The sequence below is a fragment of the Chaetodon auriga genome, chromosome 1 (assembly GCF_051107435.1).
Source record: "Chaetodon auriga isolate fChaAug3 chromosome 1, fChaAug3.hap1, whole genome shotgun sequence".
NCBI classification, from domain to species: domain Eukaryota; kingdom Metazoa; phylum Chordata; class Actinopteri; order Chaetodontiformes; family Chaetodontidae; genus Chaetodon; species Chaetodon auriga.
This window is the reverse complement of record NC_135074.1, coordinates 17,402,163-17,418,949: the sequence shown is the minus strand read 5'-3', so window position 1 is coordinate 17,418,949 and position 16,787 is coordinate 17,402,163. Positions and strand designations below refer to the sequence as shown.

General features: G+C 41.6%; 1 protein-coding gene across 1 annotated transcript; it reads left to right on the top strand.

Annotated features, from left to right (window-relative positions):
* LOC143318753 (C-type lectin domain family 18 member A-like) lies at nucleotides 1-9,950 on the top strand. Its single transcript, XM_076727235.1, has 12 exons — nucleotides 1-187; nucleotides 1,317-1,408; nucleotides 4,501-4,734; nucleotides 4,862-4,959; nucleotides 5,150-5,271; nucleotides 5,569-5,676; nucleotides 5,792-5,884; nucleotides 6,371-6,477; nucleotides 6,610-6,739; nucleotides 6,884-6,980; nucleotides 7,614-7,705; nucleotides 9,764-9,950. The coding sequence occupies exons 1-12, from the start codon at nucleotides 37-39 to the stop codon at nucleotides 9,799-9,801; spliced, it is 1,362 nt and encodes a 453-aa protein (XP_076583350.1). The 5' UTR covers nucleotides 1-36; the 3' UTR covers nucleotides 9,802-9,950.
* The last annotated feature ends 6,837 nt before the right edge of the window (nucleotides 9,951-16,787 follow it).

Below are 16,787 nucleotides of genomic sequence, written 5' to 3'. Positions count from 1 at the left end.
GAGAAGCTCATGGAGGCAGGATAAGAGTGGCCGCTGATGTTGGAGACTCTTCAGGAGTTCACGATGGAGTCCGTCTCAGCGTCCCGGTGTCTGGATCTGTTCACCGTTTTGTCTCTGCTGCCTCTCCTTATCTCCGCGCATCGGATTATCAGAGACACACCGGACCTGCTGAAGTCCACCTCCACCGGTAAACAACACTTCAATTTGTCCACGAGACAGGTATCCACGAGGGACACTTGTCTGGACGAGCCCTCGTGGCGCAGGGTGAACTTCATCAGCTCGCACTCACTCAGACTCCTAAACAGAATCTAGACATTTTTCCTCTTCGTGTAAAAGTTAGAGCGAGTAAGTCAAAGAGAACAGTTTACTGGTGGAGGACAGAATCAGGTGTCTGTCCTTTAGCTGTGGACACCGAGCTGTCCAGATCCATCTGGCAAAGCACCAACAGCCCAATTCTGTCACTAACCGCTGTGCTACACAAGTTTGGCAGCATCTTAACAATCTGCCATTTGGATGGTAATTCGCCAAACACCAAATTATTAGACCATCACTGCGGAGCTAGATCTCTCTCTCTTTTTTTTTTTTTTTTTTTTTTTTTTTTTGTCAAATGGGCTCAGATGTAATGTGTAAATTTATTGTGTAAATCATTTTGTAATTTAAGGAGCAGAATAAGTACATTTGCGTGATTGCTAAACGTTATTAATCCACAGTCTTACATGAATGATTTAAGGATTCGAGGCCCAGTTTAATGTGATATGAGGCTGATTCAGTCATGGCTTCCCAGATTACAGAGTAAGGTGACTTTACTTTAACCTTTTTGTCTATAAGCAGTAAATAAGCCTAAAATAAACTGTTGTAGTTATTCTAAGCAGATAAAAGGACACTTGAAGCGTTTGTACCTTGTCTTTACATTTATAACATCTCCTATTTTCTATTGTACATTTTTACTTACCAGGATATTATTAAGGGCACTTTAGTGATATATGTGTAAAACAGCCTTCAATTGTATGATGTGTTTGTATATTAACAGGTGATTAAGACATTTTACATCTGCTTTTAAGGGAAGCTTGTTCACTCAATCATAACAAAAATTGTGAAAATATTGTTTTGAGTTTTGAGTGTTTAACCTGACTGACCCTTGGCTTGAGTTATGAGTGAAGCTGTGACAGACACAAACACACACACACACACACACACACACACACACACACACACACACACACACACACTCAAACATCCCGCCAAACATTTGCATTCTGTTGCCACAGTGACAGCCATAAGAGGTATACTAAATGAGCGTTTCTGTTTTCTTCCAGGGCTCGGGGTGAAGGAGCGCTCGCAGATTGTTGCCCAGCACAATAGGCTGCGCAGCCGGGTCCAACCCATGGCAGCTAACATGCAAAAAATGGTTTGTGGCATGCATTGTCTGTTTCTTCTGTGTGTGTTTGAATGGTATGAATGCTGTCGCCTGAATGTGAGTTTAAGGCACTTTAACATTGTTCATCCTGTAAAAAAAAAGGGACGTGGTGCACTGTCCACACTGCTGATTTTCACACCAAAGTTTAGTCTTTCTCTGCAGTAAACATTTGTCTCTTTGAAAGAGTTACTCTCGCCCTCGCAGCTGCAGAGAGAAAAACCGTAATGATGATGGTGTCCGTGATGCTCTGACGTGTTGATCTGCATGCGAGGCAACAGCTCTGAGAAGCAGAGAACAACAGTCCAGAAACTTGGTTCAGAGCTCGGTCTTTACTGTTTTTCTAACTACAGCAGGGATGGTCACAGCACAGTCACAGGGAAAGCACAATCTCACACACAAAGCACTTAATCAACAAAATGCCCACAGGTCTCACAGTGTGACCATTTGCTGAAAAATAGTCTTCTTTCAAAAGTGAAATCATTAAACAAAGGCATGGATTAAAAGAGGTTTTTAGTTGAGCCGTCTTCCTCTGTAGTGCTGATAGTCTCAACAGGGTGAAATACTGGAGTTAGTGCACCATTTATTGTGTCCTGCTGCAGGCTGAGTGATAGTGTGGACGTTAGAACTGAGCCAAAATCAATTAGCTGTGTGTAGTCTTGTGAGGGTCACGTAATGAAATGACACCAGTGAGTCTTTTTGTTTGTTTTTTTTAGCTGAATAAGAATCAACCTAGGCAACATTTTCTAATTTGTTTGTCTCTTATTACCGCTGATCACCGCACATTGTTAAAACGCTGTGCACAAAAGCAGACCTGTGAGTGATAAAAACAGGTAAAGGCTCGCTGTGAGGTGTTGCTGACTGCGCAGCAATTCGTAATATTATTTTTTGACTCAGGTTTTTCTAATCCCACTTTCTCCTAAACACCCTGGCTAAATCCTGTCCCTATCTTATTCCATCTATTGCTTAGCCGTACAGCGCTTATCTGCACAACTGTCTGCCTGCAAGTGATTATGACCAAGAGGTAATGATGGATTATGAAAGTCACAATGAAGTAGATATCCTCCGGGCCTAATATGAGATTTGTGCCAGGGCAAACTGTCGCTTTGTCGTAGATTACATCATCAAAGCCACCCATACAGACTGAGCCTCTTTCTTCGACTGCTCTTCAGCCTCCGAGAACTGTTCTCAGCTGATAAGACCGTAATGAGAAAAAGAGGATGTGGATAATCATTCTGCATTCACAACTCTGGTATTACAGGTAATTTCCCTGTGAAAACCCTCAGAGGAAGCTTTGCCGAGCTGAAGAGGCATATTAAAGAGCTTTACTGATAAACGTTAAAAGGCTCAAGGCTTCTGCTGTGTTTGTGAATATCTGAATAAGGGTTTTTTTCTCACACAGTAAGCATTGTGGTGAGATTGCGTTGAAGTGATTATAATATAGTCCTTTAGGCTTTGCCTTCACGGTGAGATAAAATACCAATATTTTAGCGATGAATGATTCTCCTCCCTTTCTTACCCAATGCCCTGTCTTCAGGCTTTCTTTGAGCTTGAAGAGGCTAAGAACTATAATGAGGTCATGCCATCACTCTCAGAGCCAGAAGTTCAAGTATTTACTTTTGAAATGTAAATCATAACTTCTGTTTGTGAGATTATATTTTATTAATCTCTCTCAGAACTTCTCGGACACCAGCACTTAATGTTAATTTCATTAATTTAGCTAATTCTGTATACAATAACATAGCAGTTGTTAACGGTGGCACAACAAAGGCAAACCAGAGCATGAACACAAATCTGTCCTAGAGAGAGATTTCACAGACGTTGAAATCCCACCGCCCACTTAGATGAAATATTGCCCGGTGACCTTATACCCCTCTGGTGACATCAAAGTGTGAGCCGATGGCTCAGGCGGGCTGACATCAGAGAGCAGATGAACAATGAACTCAAGGGGGCTCGACCTTCCTCCATCACACATCAGTGTCGTCCCTCTGATGTCTTTGTCCCAAATTCTTATTTGGAGATTCTGTCTTTAATAGACGGCACAGACTGAAATGTGACAGAAAATATGAGCAGGATGCCCTGAATGTTCTGAGAAAAGAGGGAATTGTCACTTAAGATCAGAAAATGGTTGTGAATATTTGCTTCTTTCGGTATACCACTTTCAAATATAGCCCAGTTTATTAAGGGTTTATAAGTAGTAATGACAATCACATTAGCCCCAGAATCCCTGACTGCAGTATACAAAGCTTGAATCTATGAATTTATGCAGAGTTTCATATTTTTTGCAATCAGTGGAGTTTAGCTAACTTAGTAGTGAGAGAACTTGAAGTGATGTTTGCACTACAGCAAATGTGGCAGAGTGATTGTGGAAAGTTTGTGTGGAAACCAGTTGTTTACTTGAATCAGCTGCTGCAAATCTTGGAAAATGCACCACTAAGTGAAGTGTTTACACCAGTGTAGCACACAATGAGTGTCAGTCTGTGTCTGCCGGCCCTGACGTGGGCTGGCAGCTTGCCCAAGGTGTCTCCCTGCCTGCTGCCCGCTGCACGACTGGCACTGATCCCTGAAGAGGATTAAGTGGGTTAAGAAAATCACTTAGGTACTATGAGGAATGACCTTCACGCCAAAGGGTTTTTCTTTCATCCAGTTTTAATCAGTGTTATGCAAACTACAATATGAGCTTTATCTCGGGTTAAAAGTGCAGCTTCAAGCCTAACAGACCCCAATAACATATTTTGATAATTAAATGAGTTTGTGATGAAAAATTCGTGTTCGTAATTATTGATGTAATTGACAATTATTTTTTCATTTTACATGTAGAATTAAATGGCTTCAGAATTCCTTCATTTGTATCAGTTTGCAAAAAAAATCTAAAATAAACAGACAAAAAGAAAAGGAATTGAGGTTTGTTGGACCCCAATACTGAAAACTAAAGGGAAAGTAAAGTAATTTAACATTAGCTTCTTGTGACTAGTGCTGGTTAGCATCTCCCGTGTGCATATAAGACCCTGCCAGAGAAGGTAAAAATACGTGTAAATAATTGCTAAATATTCAAGATGTGCAATGACGTTAAATTGTCTTTATAGGAGTGGGGTGACAAGTTGGCGTTACTTGCAAAGGAGAGGGCAGCATTGTGTCACGCAGACGACCCCCCTCAGCACTCCTCATCCTCCAGTCACATTGGCTGGAACACACATCTTTCTGCCTACGGTGTCACCTCGTTTTCTGACGTCATTGACTCTTGGTTCGAGGAGGGAAAAGATTTTCTCTACTTAAGTGGGAAATGTAGAGAGAACGCTACTTGTCTACACTATACTCAGGTATTAACCAGCAGATACGAACTGTCGTCACTGTATGTTCACGTGGAGTCGTACGTTTACAGACATGTCAGAGTTCTTCCTGTGGACGTGCTGATGCTGTGTGTCTGAACCTTCTGTTGTTGTGTAGCTGGTGTGGGCCACTTCGAGCCATGTGGGCTGTGCCAGCCACCTCTGTCTGAGAGAGCGAGACCTCTGGGAGACATTTGTCTGTGCATACTTCCCTGGGTAACAATTACACGCCTCCACCCCGAAAAAGAAAAAGAGAGAAGAAGTTAAATTCACCCGAAAAAAGCAAAGATGGCTATTTAATATTTTTCAATTGATACTCAGATTGAAACCAGGACAATCCAGTTTGTATCAATACATTTTTCCAGCAAGTGTGTGTGGTTTGCAGTGTATATTTGTGTCGCTGCAGGGGTAACTGGGAGGTGAATGGTCAGCTGGTGATGCCCTATAAGACGGGGTTATACTGCTCTCTCTGCACCTCCTCCATGTCGGGCTGCTTCAGACTGTGGGACCATGTAGGTGGATTATGTGGTAAGACTATATACATATACGCAGTACCTCTATCTATCTATCTATCTATCTATCTATCTATCTATCTATCTATCTATCTATCTATATGTGTGTGTGTGTGTGTGTGTGTGTGTGTGTAAATATGTATTGTATGAATTTTTGAATGTATTCTGTTGATATCACTCAAATGGAATCACACCTGTGCTGCAGTGATGTTGACAGCTCTTTAAAAATGATCAGATGTACAATTTCCAGACATTCATTTTGCTTGTTTGTGTGTGCGTGTGTTTGTTGGTGTGCATTCACATTTGTTAACAGAGATCCCAAGGAATCCGTGCCGGATGAGCTGTGGTCAGCACGGTCATCTTAATGTCTCATCCTGCAAGTGCAAGTGTGACCCCGGCTTCACTGGACGCCTCTGCCAGGGTACCGCTCATCAGCACATTCACATACATACCGGGATCAAGCCTCATTATGTCTTAGCATCTTGATATTCACAGTGGAGAGGCGTATTTCACTGCGCTGTGGGTCTGTTTTTCAGTACGATGCAGCGTGCAGTGTGTGCACGGTCGTTTCAAAGAAGAAGAATGCTCCTGCTTGTGTGATGTTGGCTATGGTGGTGCTGAGTGTGCAGGCAAGTGCACTGTGGTTTAGTATATGGTTCTTTGTGTTTTCATGCACCTCAGCAATTTGTACTCGGAGACACAGATTGGTTTAAAATTGAAAAGCATGCACAGACGCACACATGCTGAGAAAATCCATCTGGTTCCAGTTACATTCTGCATTTATTGTGAGGGGTGTCGAGTCTGGTGACATGATGAAAAGCTGATGTGTAGCTACAGTGTATATCAAGTGGAAGGCGCAGTTCTATACCTTTAATTACCGAGTGTAAATTGTCTCAGTGTATTCCTGTGCACTCATATCTTCAAGATGCAAAATTATTTTCCCGTAAATTGATTTGGTTTTAATTTCCCAGGACATAATTCTGCATATTTCATCCACATTTCCAATTACACTGGCTTAAAAGATTACAATATATTTAAGTCTGTTCACTGAACCTGATGCTCCGTATCATTACTGCTCATTTTCAGCATGTTTTTGGTGGTTTGTGTCTCAACAGAGAAAGTGCAGTTTCCCTTTCAGAACTGTGACGTGACGATAGATGGTGATTGTTTCATGGTGTCTTCAGAAGCTGACACCTACTATGGAGCCAAGAATCACTGTCAGGTGAGAGACAGGTGTGTGTTGCCCACAGAGAGAGTGGGACAAGCTCTCCAGCCACAGTTCATCATAGAAACCTCTATATAAGGACTTTGATTGTGCTTTCAGTGTGGCCTTTTCTTTTGTTTAACCCACCAGGAACAAGGAGGTATTCTAGCTCACATCCACAATCAGAAGGTTCAGGACATCCTGGCCTTTTATCTCAGTCTGCTGGAGACAAGCAATGAAGTCACCAACACTGACTTTGAGACACGAAACTTCTGGATTGGTAATTTTTCTTCTTTGTCATGCAAATACATTTTCCAACACTGGACAGCACCAGATTAGATGGCAGACATCTGATCAGATGTGCTGCCAGGTGGAAGTTGTGGAGGGGCTGCGTGGATAAAACAGCAGTATTTTCGCTCCACAGGTTTGACATATAAGCCTCTGAAAGACTCATTTCGGTGGGACACAGGAGAGATCCCTCAATTCAGCAGCTTTGCCTTCGGGCAACCTGACAACCAAGGGTAAGAGACACATTTACCAACAGACGTTAGCTACTGCAGAGTGCAGTGGAGCTTAACAACCAAGCAAACACCAAACAAACAAATAAAGGATACAGTTGAAATACAGTGGAAATTTGCTGAAAGATAGAAAATGACTTGTGTTGGGGGCTTCAGGCCTTTGATTTTTCTTTATCGTTATGTAGATGTGTCTGCCTGTGGGACTATAACATGTATGACTTGAAGGTTATTGTGTGAGAGCTGTAGTTTGATCTTTCATCTGTTTTTATCTCTGACATAAAAGAGACCACTTAAAAAGCACTTAAAATGACATTTATATATTCGTTTTTATATAAGGACGAGCCAATGAACGACTGCAATATTCACCCTGACCACTAGATGTCTCTCTCTTTCCGTGGCTCCTCCGTTCTATCTATCTATCTATCTATCTATCTGCAGTATCTTTTAGTTTTAGTCATACAGTCCTTTATAAATTAAATATCATTTCCATATTTGAATCTGAATGAATGAATTATTATAAGCAAGACAACAGCGTCCACTGCTTTAAAAGTTCAAAATTTTTTTCTTTACAGTAAACTTTTTTAATCAGCAGGTCAAAAAATAAGAACGACTTCCTCCTCCTCTTTCTCTGTCTAGCTTTGGAAACTGCGTCGAGCTGCAGGCATCAAGTGCTTTTAACTGGAACGACCAGCGCTGCAAAACACAGAACCGATACATTTGCCTGCATGGTAAGGCTCCTTCTGGGAGAGGGGGGATCAAAGTGTTGAGAGGGTGAAGGTTTTCTATTAATCTGGTGGACCTTCCGGGTAAGAGGTTGCACTGCTCATCACTGAGTCACTGTGTCACCCTATAAATGCGATCTGGCTGCATTTCTTGAAATGCAGCAGCACGTCCACGGATGATGTGCAAGGGAGACTCGTTTGTCCTCTTGTATGTCTCCTCAAACTTGTCTGTGGATGCAAAAACACACCAAAGACCTCCATTTTCGTTGGCGGTGTGTGATTGGTGGAGATGGTGGTGACTGGCCATTCCAGGAGAGACGGCACGAGGAAAGGCTTCCTGCCTTTTTATGTCTATTTTTGTGTTACAGTAATGTCACGACATCAAGCCTGTTCCTCAGTAAGTGTGATTCTGAGTGACTCCAGCAGCCTCTTAACTATCATGTGAGGCCATTCTGATAGACCAAAACACAAGCTTGATGTTGCTTCTCAAGTTATTATATTACAGCATGATTCGAGCCTAATATTCACACATCCATGTGCGCATCATATTTTTGAGTATTCTATTGAGTATTATGCCTTTATTACTGGTGACGTTAGAGAGAATACCAGGGGTACCATAATGTGGTTCGTGCTTAACCCCGACACAAGGGAGTGCACCGGTTCACCGAGACCCCAGAGAAATATTTTGATGTTTACCGGAAAGGGTTGTTTTAGGTTTTATTTTTTTTTATGAGAGTGATAAGACAGACTCATAAAATAAATGTGAAGGCCAGAAAACTAAAACAGTGAGCTAAAAGTGGCTAAAATCTGGTCAGTTCAGCAGAACTGAAGCAACTTAAGCAGACTGACTTGATTGAGTCTGTAATAATTACTAATATAATTAATATTTCAAAAAGTTACCTATGGAGTTTTACAACATTTTGTATTTGTTTGGGTAGTAGAAGGGCTGTTTTCTGAAAATATTGGCTGTTCTTTACTTTTTTTCCCCCTCCACCTGCTGTGCTCTACAGTGTCCAGACAATTAGCACAAGGTCTTTCACAGCCTCTGTCACTGATAATCACAGCAGGGTGAAATGCTAATCCACTGTGTCCATGAACAATGTCAGCACAACATTACTACCACACATTTAAACGTGGCACTCAGTCTAAATCAATGGCACTGAGTGCTCACCGTCAAGAGCCTTTGAACAATCAATATACGTCAGCTCCACAAAGGCCTGCAGTGTTTAGACACACACATACCACTTACATTGATCGTAAGGAATGAGATGGTGGCAGATGTTTAGTTTTGCCCACATGATTGTGTCTTTGCAAGTGGCTGGTGCTGGTATTGATCACTCGCAGCTGACACAGTGATCTGCTCTGAATGTGGTAAACGTTGGGAGGACCACATTTTTACAACCTGCTTTTTGAAAACCTCTTAATATCTCCATCTTTGTAGTTTGTGTCAGTGTAGAACAGGACTCGAGGGTCGTATATGAGCAGCAGTAAAGCTACAGTAGTATAGAGGTCATTAACAAAGCTAAGCGTGTGTGAGTGTTCCTCAGTCAATTATTTTTCCACCTTTCCTCTCTAAATAAGATAAACACAGAAGCAACAGAGTGAAATGCATAAATTCATCTGATTAAAAGCATACTGATCCCTCCATCCCATCAGAGTGATTTCTTCCCTTCATCGCTGTGTTTTGTTAATTGGTAATAAAATGATAAGTGGATATCACACAGCCTGAGGCACACACCAAGCTATGGTTCTCCAGAGCACTGGCAGTGCGTATGTGTGTGTGTGTGTGTGTGTGTGTGTGTGTGTGTGTGCGTGTGTGTGTGTGTGCATTTATTTTCTTTAGCATGCAAATGACTCTACAGTTTCATGTCTCTTATGTTATTATAAGGTCATGTTTTACATTATTAACAGTTTGTTCACAGTCGAATTGAAGGATTACTGGGATATAAGGCACAAACTGCATTTTTTAAACTCACTTAACTGGTGATTGATTTTTAGCTCAACATTTTAATTGCACCTATTTGCATTGTTTCTATAATTTGTGTGTTTGTGTGTATTTCACAGCTGCAGAGCACATTGCCAGGTGGGAGGTTGGCAGGTGAAACAAGGTGTGCCATGCGTGTCCCATGTTGGTTGTGACAGTGGCTGCTGTTGTTGGTATATGTTTTGTCAATAATTGTACCAATGGACTGTACATGTTTGAATGCTTAATGCAAATGTTTTATCATTAAATGGTTCTATGTTACTTAGCAAATACATGGTTTCATTCTTTGAATATACCCTCTGAGTGAGCAGCTTCAGTTTGAGTGGAAAGGCTGCCGTATATCCCTGCTCTCTTCTCTTGTATCTTCTTCATCCTCTGCCCTCATGTGACCTCAAAATCGATTTAGTCCACCATCATTAAAGAATGTTTCAGTTCTCCTAATGCTGCTTGGAGCAGTGAGGAAAAGGAAAAGAGAAACCTTCTCACGGTTATGATGGTGTGCTGCTTGAAAACTACATCATTTGTCCAAGAACAGAGGGGACAGAACAAATAGCACTAACACATCACTAAAGCAAAGAACTACATAATTAAAGCTCAGATGTCCTGTATATTCTGGGTATGTTAAAAACAAGCAACACACAATCTCTAAATCTGGAGTTTGTTTTTTCAGAGTAAGTTTCTGCAAACGATGCACCACGCAAAGTCATGCTGGCAGCATAGCTCGAGGGCTGCTGTGTCACTCAGTCCACCTCTTTATTCTATATTGAAATATCTCAACAACCATTTGGTGGATTGGCACCAAATTTGTACATTCATGGTCCTCAGAGGGCGAATCTGTGAATTTGTGTTTAGTGATAGCAAATGCTAGTTATGCAAACAGGTTTAGCTACGATGGCAACCCTTGTTAATATTACCTCCTTCACATCAGCATGTTAGGATCGTCACTGTGAGCATGTTGGCATGCTGATGTTAACATCCAGCTCATAGCACTGCTGTGCTTCAATATAGCATCACATAGCCAGTAGCACTGCTGTAGACACTTAATCTTGTTATTTGACACTCTTAACCTGAGTAACTTTCAGAAAGTGCAAAAGTAGAATGACCTTCAGCTCCTGCGTTAATGGTCTGATGGGCAGAAAATATTCCTTTGACCCTAAAATAATGAAGCAAGAAAGAAATCCTGAAAAAAAGGGAATATATTTTTAAAGAATGAACAAGACCAGTTGAGGCAGAACATGCAGTTTAGTAGGGAGCAAGTGAATTATTTCTTTGAGAGATTGGTTGTCTTGTCATACCAACATAGTTGGTATTATACATATACCAGATAGGCACCTGAGAGAAAGAAAAGATCCAATAAGTGAGCAAAATACAGTACACAGAGTGCTTTATTTTTTGAAAGTGACTTGATTTCTCTTTCTGATGTTCTAAAATTTAATAAGTAGAACTTTACAACAACATGAGAGTTCAAAGTTTTATTCATTTAGACACAACAGAAAAGGCGTGCTGCAGTAGTTTCAGAGCTCTGCTTCATCTGCTTCTTGTTTTATTTTGAAAGATACTGTCCTCATGACATGTTTTGTGTTACTTCCTGCCTTTGTGATGTTGGAAGGGAAAAGCAGACAATAACTATTACAATTTGTGTGTGTGTGTGTGTGTGTGTGTGTGTGCGTGCGTGCGTGCGTGCGTGCGTGCGTGTGTGTGTGTGTGTGTGTGTGTAAATCCTGGTCCAGATAGTAATGAAAAACTTTGGAAGGAAATTTCCATTTTCCAAAAGATTGATTCAGCACCTCGGACAGCAAACTTTTCTGTCAGAGTAATGCCTCTGTCGAGATGATGACTGATGTCTCTCTTGTGGAAGAACTGCAATGGAAATGTCCCAAAAACTCAAATGCTGTTACAAATGCCATGAAGCATTTCAGAAACTTAGTTATCAGTTAAGTCACCGGGAGGCATCAGGTATGTTGAGGACGTCTTCAGTCTAGGAGTAAATCTGAACCTGAAGGGAGGTGGTAAATCCTCAAGGTGCTTAATGTGTCTGTCACTCGCCCACAGCACTCCCTAAACAGTGACTGAGCAGCAAATGTGGATCTGCCTGCATGTAGAGGCCACAAGTTACTGACTCCAGAGAAAAGAGGAGAGGACATGTAATAACAGAAAAACAATGCTGAGCATGACAGTCAAAGTTACAACAGTGAGATACGTTAGAGAGAAATTCAAGCAAGTAAATGTATGTATTATATAGTATACTAAACACAGATATTCAAGGGAGGGATATCTTTAGTCCAAGTCAATATATTGCTTTTGTATTTTCATTTCTTAAATGTAGTCAATGTGTGAAGTAAATGAATTCAAACCCAATTCAACAGAGATGCGTTAACATCACAGGAATTCTGCCTGTGCAGGTGCTTGCTCGTGTGTGCATGTGTTTGTGCGTGTGTGGATGTGTGTGTGCACGTTTGCGGCCTTGTTTCGCTTTGTGTGCGAGTGCGTGGTTAAAATGTGGATCAGGTCAGCGATTGTTTAATGATGGCTCCGAGGTCCAACATCATGGTGCCCTCTCGGTGAACACAGGAGGAGCCTGCTGGATGGTAGAAGACGATACACTCAGAGGGAAGAGAGGGATAAAAGCTGCAGATAATGGGGTCAGACAGACATGCAGAGCTGCTGTGAAATGGAGCAAATGAACAAGACAGGGATGAGGTCACATGGTCAAACATCTGGGAGCAAGAGGAGCAAACCAACACACTAATTGTCTCTCAGCTCTACTGAGTTTCCACTTTACTCAAAACATTTTCTATTTTCGCTCTGCGAGCTAAGTATATGTACAGCACATCTATAGAGTGCATAAAGTGAAACCTTGCTCACACATCTCTTTAACAGCCAACAACTGTCACATGCATCTGGCTCACACTGCATTCAGTTCAGTTTATTCACCTTGCTGAAAATTGACAGGAAGAAGAAGAATACAACTCCCATGTCTTTACTGTAAATATGAGGCTACAGCCATCCGCTGGTTAGCATAGCCTTAATGGTAGAAGAGGGAAACAGCCGGCCTGGCTTTGTCCAAATGTAAATAAAATCTCCTTACCCGCTCCTCTAACGCTCAAATTCAAGATGAAATGAAAGCCCAGGTGACCTTTTAGATCACATCACCGCCCATTTAACAGCATATGCCAAAGTAGTAGTACCCAACCAAGTAGTTGTAGTTTGGCCACACGCTAGTGTCACAAAGTGAGTTTTGCTGTCTAGTAAACTTTCTTGCTGATGTGCTGGTTCATGCTTATGGCATCCTCTCTAAACAAAGTGTGTCCTGAATGTGTTTGCGTGTCGGCCTGTGAATGTGTGTTATATGTGTGTGAATCTTCGCCTCAGACGCGGTGCTCGTGTAGCTTCCTGCTGGTCTCATGGTGCCCTCTGATAAGCTGGTGCTGCAGAGGGTTTCAGAACGGCGCCAGTGGCAGTGGAATTAGCTTCCATTGTCATGATAATGACAGTGATACTCTTGCCCCATCCCCGACTCAGACCAGCCATTGTATGGAAACAGGAATGCAATTTCTCCTGCAGCGGCAACCGACAATCCTCTATGAGAGTGAAAGGTCCCTAAATGACTCTCCATTCAGGCGAGGCTGAGGGGCCAGCAGCCAATTAAAGTGGGAGCAGCAGAACAGCGCCATCCCAAAGACCTAAGGCTGTCTCTAAACACACACATTAAGCAATACCAAGACACACAAACATATACACACACCCATTAGTCACTGTAATTTCCCTTTACAAAGAACATCTAATCCCCTCAACTACCTTTTTCCTTTCTTTTGGGGGCACAGGCAGTTTGTATTAAGTAACTCAAGAGGTTTATTCAGCACAATATGTACACAGACTCAGGAACATGAGTTATCGATTTGAAAATGCCTAAGTATTGGAGTTGGGGGACAGAGTTCCCGAGCAAAGCCGAGATACTCTCCAACACCATCCATCATGGTTAACGTCTTCGCTGGTGTTTATGGTATCAGACAGTCTCCTCTGGGTGTTTATCTGGCAGCTGAGGCAGAGTCACGATGGAGGGCGAGGAGTTTCGAAAGTGTTCACGCTACTGAGCTGTGAGTAAAGTGAATGTGTGCTGTGGGGCTTCGATAGCCTTGAGCTGAGAAGAAGCCTATTGAGCCAGATAGGTTTGTTGTAAGCAACACCTCTAATAATCACTCACTGCACTGACAATTACTCAGAGATTCTCCTCAGAGCAAACAAAAACACTCCTCTCAAATGCCTCGTTTATTCTGCGGCCACCTTTCCTCAAAACATCTTCTGTCTTTATTTCCGCTGCTGATTCAGACACGTTTCTCCATCCTCTTTAGACGCTCCCCAGTTTATACAATCCGAAAACATTCTGTAACTGTCCTCGCCGACACTGTTACGAACACATATTTGAAATAACCACACTTGTCTATTTTAATCATTTAAATGTTTGGAGGCCTAATTATAGAATTCTAATGTCCCATTCGGGCATTGATCATCTCATTTGTAAATAACCTGACTTAAACCTTACGATGCCAAACTGCTGCATTTCATTTCATTTTAGCAATATTAGGTGTTTTGGGCAGTCAGAGGCTGTCAATTGGCAGCACATATAGAGTATCTTACCGCCTGAGGAGAATGAAGGCCGGGCTACGACAAAAAAAGGTCTACATAACAGTGAATAGGATTACAAAGAAAATTTAACCTGCTGTCTTGCATGTTATAAATGCGTAAGTGTAAAACTGTAAGGATATAGATTTTTCTCTTCCTGTATTTCGTGCACATTGTGACCTGTGTAATCTCTGGTTGCCAGTCCTACACTGAATTAGCTTTTCCTTTTCTCCTGACCACATGAACTGGAACGTGCACTATTGTCTACTTCTATAACTGTCAACAAATCCCTTGGAAAGACCAAAACCAAAGCTGAATCAATCCCACTAACAAGCCTGATATAGCTTATTGCTCTGTTCCATAAAGCTCCACCATTGTCCAAAAACAAATCAGTCAGCCAAACTGTTGAACTAGCTGACAAAGCAGTGAACATGAGCACTGTGGTTTATTTCAAGCCAGTCCTAGATTCTCATAAATACTGTATGCAGCTGAAAATAGCCCCAGACAAATTCACTAATTGCTTGTGTTTGAGTAACGCTTGCCAAAAACCACTATACCCAGCTGTTGTAGGAAATTATTTAGTCTTAAAGAATAGATAATAATAATAATAATTTCAAAAAAGCTGTATATTTGGGACTCATGTTGGGAGCTTGTTAGTTTTGGTCTTTACGTTGATTTTGTTGAAAAGGAGAAAAGTATACAATAATGTCTCAATCTTATCCTTTATTCTTCCATGCATAGAAGACCAAATACTATGTCCACTTGTATCTGTAACACAGTACAAGCTTGCAACATGAATTGCTCCTCTGTTAGACTTAGCTGCCAATCATCGTGGTAAGGCCACACTAACGTCACGTCATTCAGTCCTGGAAAGGTTGACATTTTCTGTCTGCTGCCATTAGAAAAAATATGACCACACCATCATCATCTTCATGAAAATAGAGCAACTGACTGAATAATAAGCATTCAAGCACTAAGCAGAGAGGATCTGTCCCTCAGATGATATTACAAGACTTGTATTTAGATGAGAGCTCTCATCAGACTGCAGGGTTTTTTCTCATTGTAAATAGGGCTCTCCTGTGCTTAAGCGTCTTGTGGTAGTCACTGAAGGCTGCAATCAGTCTCCAATTATCACTCTTTACATTTCAATGAGGAAATCCAGCTGCACTGTAGGATCTGATGATACAGGAGGAGGAGCAGCCGTGTATGTTTTTGAGGAGACGAAGATGATACTTACAGACAGCATTAGAGGGTGATTTCCAATCATCAGAACAAATCAAGTATAGGACTGCACTAAGTACTCACTTTAGGTGTCGACTACTCGTGTACTTAGTGGAACTGGGACAGTGTTTCATCTCTGCCATGTTCCTTGTAGTGGTTTGTGAGCATTGGCTGGCATTTCTCTTTTGATGCTGGGTTGAATGCAAATGACATGAGGGCATTCAGAGAGCAGCTATTGTGTGAGTGAGATTGAATTATGATTATGGATTCTATCTAATTATTTGTTCGAGCCATGTGTGTTGCTCTAACTTTTCATTCCAGCTCTAAATAACTAAGACTAGAAAGAAACATAAAACACACTTATCTGGGTTTCAGATATGAACACAGTTTAATTTTACATCAAACCAATATTCAGTCAAGTCAGAGGACTGCAGTGATTATTCTGTGCGTCCTCAATCACCATTAAACCATTATTTCTCCGTCCTTTATCTACATTTATCTACCCCCACCCCCCACCCCCCACCCCCCCTTTCTGTGTCCTCCACTTGCTTTGTCTTTTTTCATTTTCTCCTTTCAGCCAGTCAGTATTGAGCGGCCCACAGCATTTGGATGCAAGATGAACTTTGATAAGAGTTAATGAGAACACAGCATTGTACGGGGAAAGAATGGCTCAGGCTACACTCAAGAGCCTCCTCACCAGGAAATGGACCGTAAAGAGCCACAGCCACATACTCCTCCGGGTTTGGAGGAGGAGAAGACAAGAGGAGAATCAGAGGAAGACAATAGAAGGGAGCAGGGAAAGACAGGAGGAAAGAAAGGGCATAGAGGACAAAGAACGGAAGGAAAGGAAATATATGATCAAGGCACAGAAATATGGATGAATTGCTGGCAAACATAATCAAATCAAAAATAATCAGGTTTGTTTTGTTTGAAAAAAAAGAAAAAGCCCTATGCTAGATAAAACATAATGAAGTGCCACATACAGTTGCTCAGTGTGCAAGAAAAGGTGATAAAATGACTGCTAGTTTGCCCTTCCAGTGGAGAAAATGTGATAAAATGATCTCTTGTTGGCCCATAATGGGTTGGGGTTAAGTGCCGTATTGTCTGCCTCTAAATGGGTAAATGGTTCATGCGTTCACGGGTTTTAATTACAGAGGTGTTGTAGTTATACGTAGAATCTTTCTAATAAAACAATTAATAAAACCGATGCCCTTTAATTAATTCTTCTTGTTTTTGCCTCTCAGAAAGCCTGAATCCACC

Excerpts from the sequence above, each read along its gene's own strand:
- LOC143318753 (XM_076727235.1), top strand. The coding sequence starts at position 37 with ATGTTGGAGACTCTTCAGGAGTTCACGATGGAGTCCGTCTCAGCGTCC. Across the intron at positions 4,735-4,861 it reads CTTGTCTACACTATACTCAG|CTGGTGTGGGCCACTTCGAG; the intron begins GTATTAACCAGC and ends GTTGTTGTGTAG. Across the intron at positions 5,677-5,791 it reads CACTGGACGCCTCTGCCAGG|TACGATGCAGCGTGCAGTGT; the intron begins GTACCGCTCATC and ends TCTGTTTTTCAG.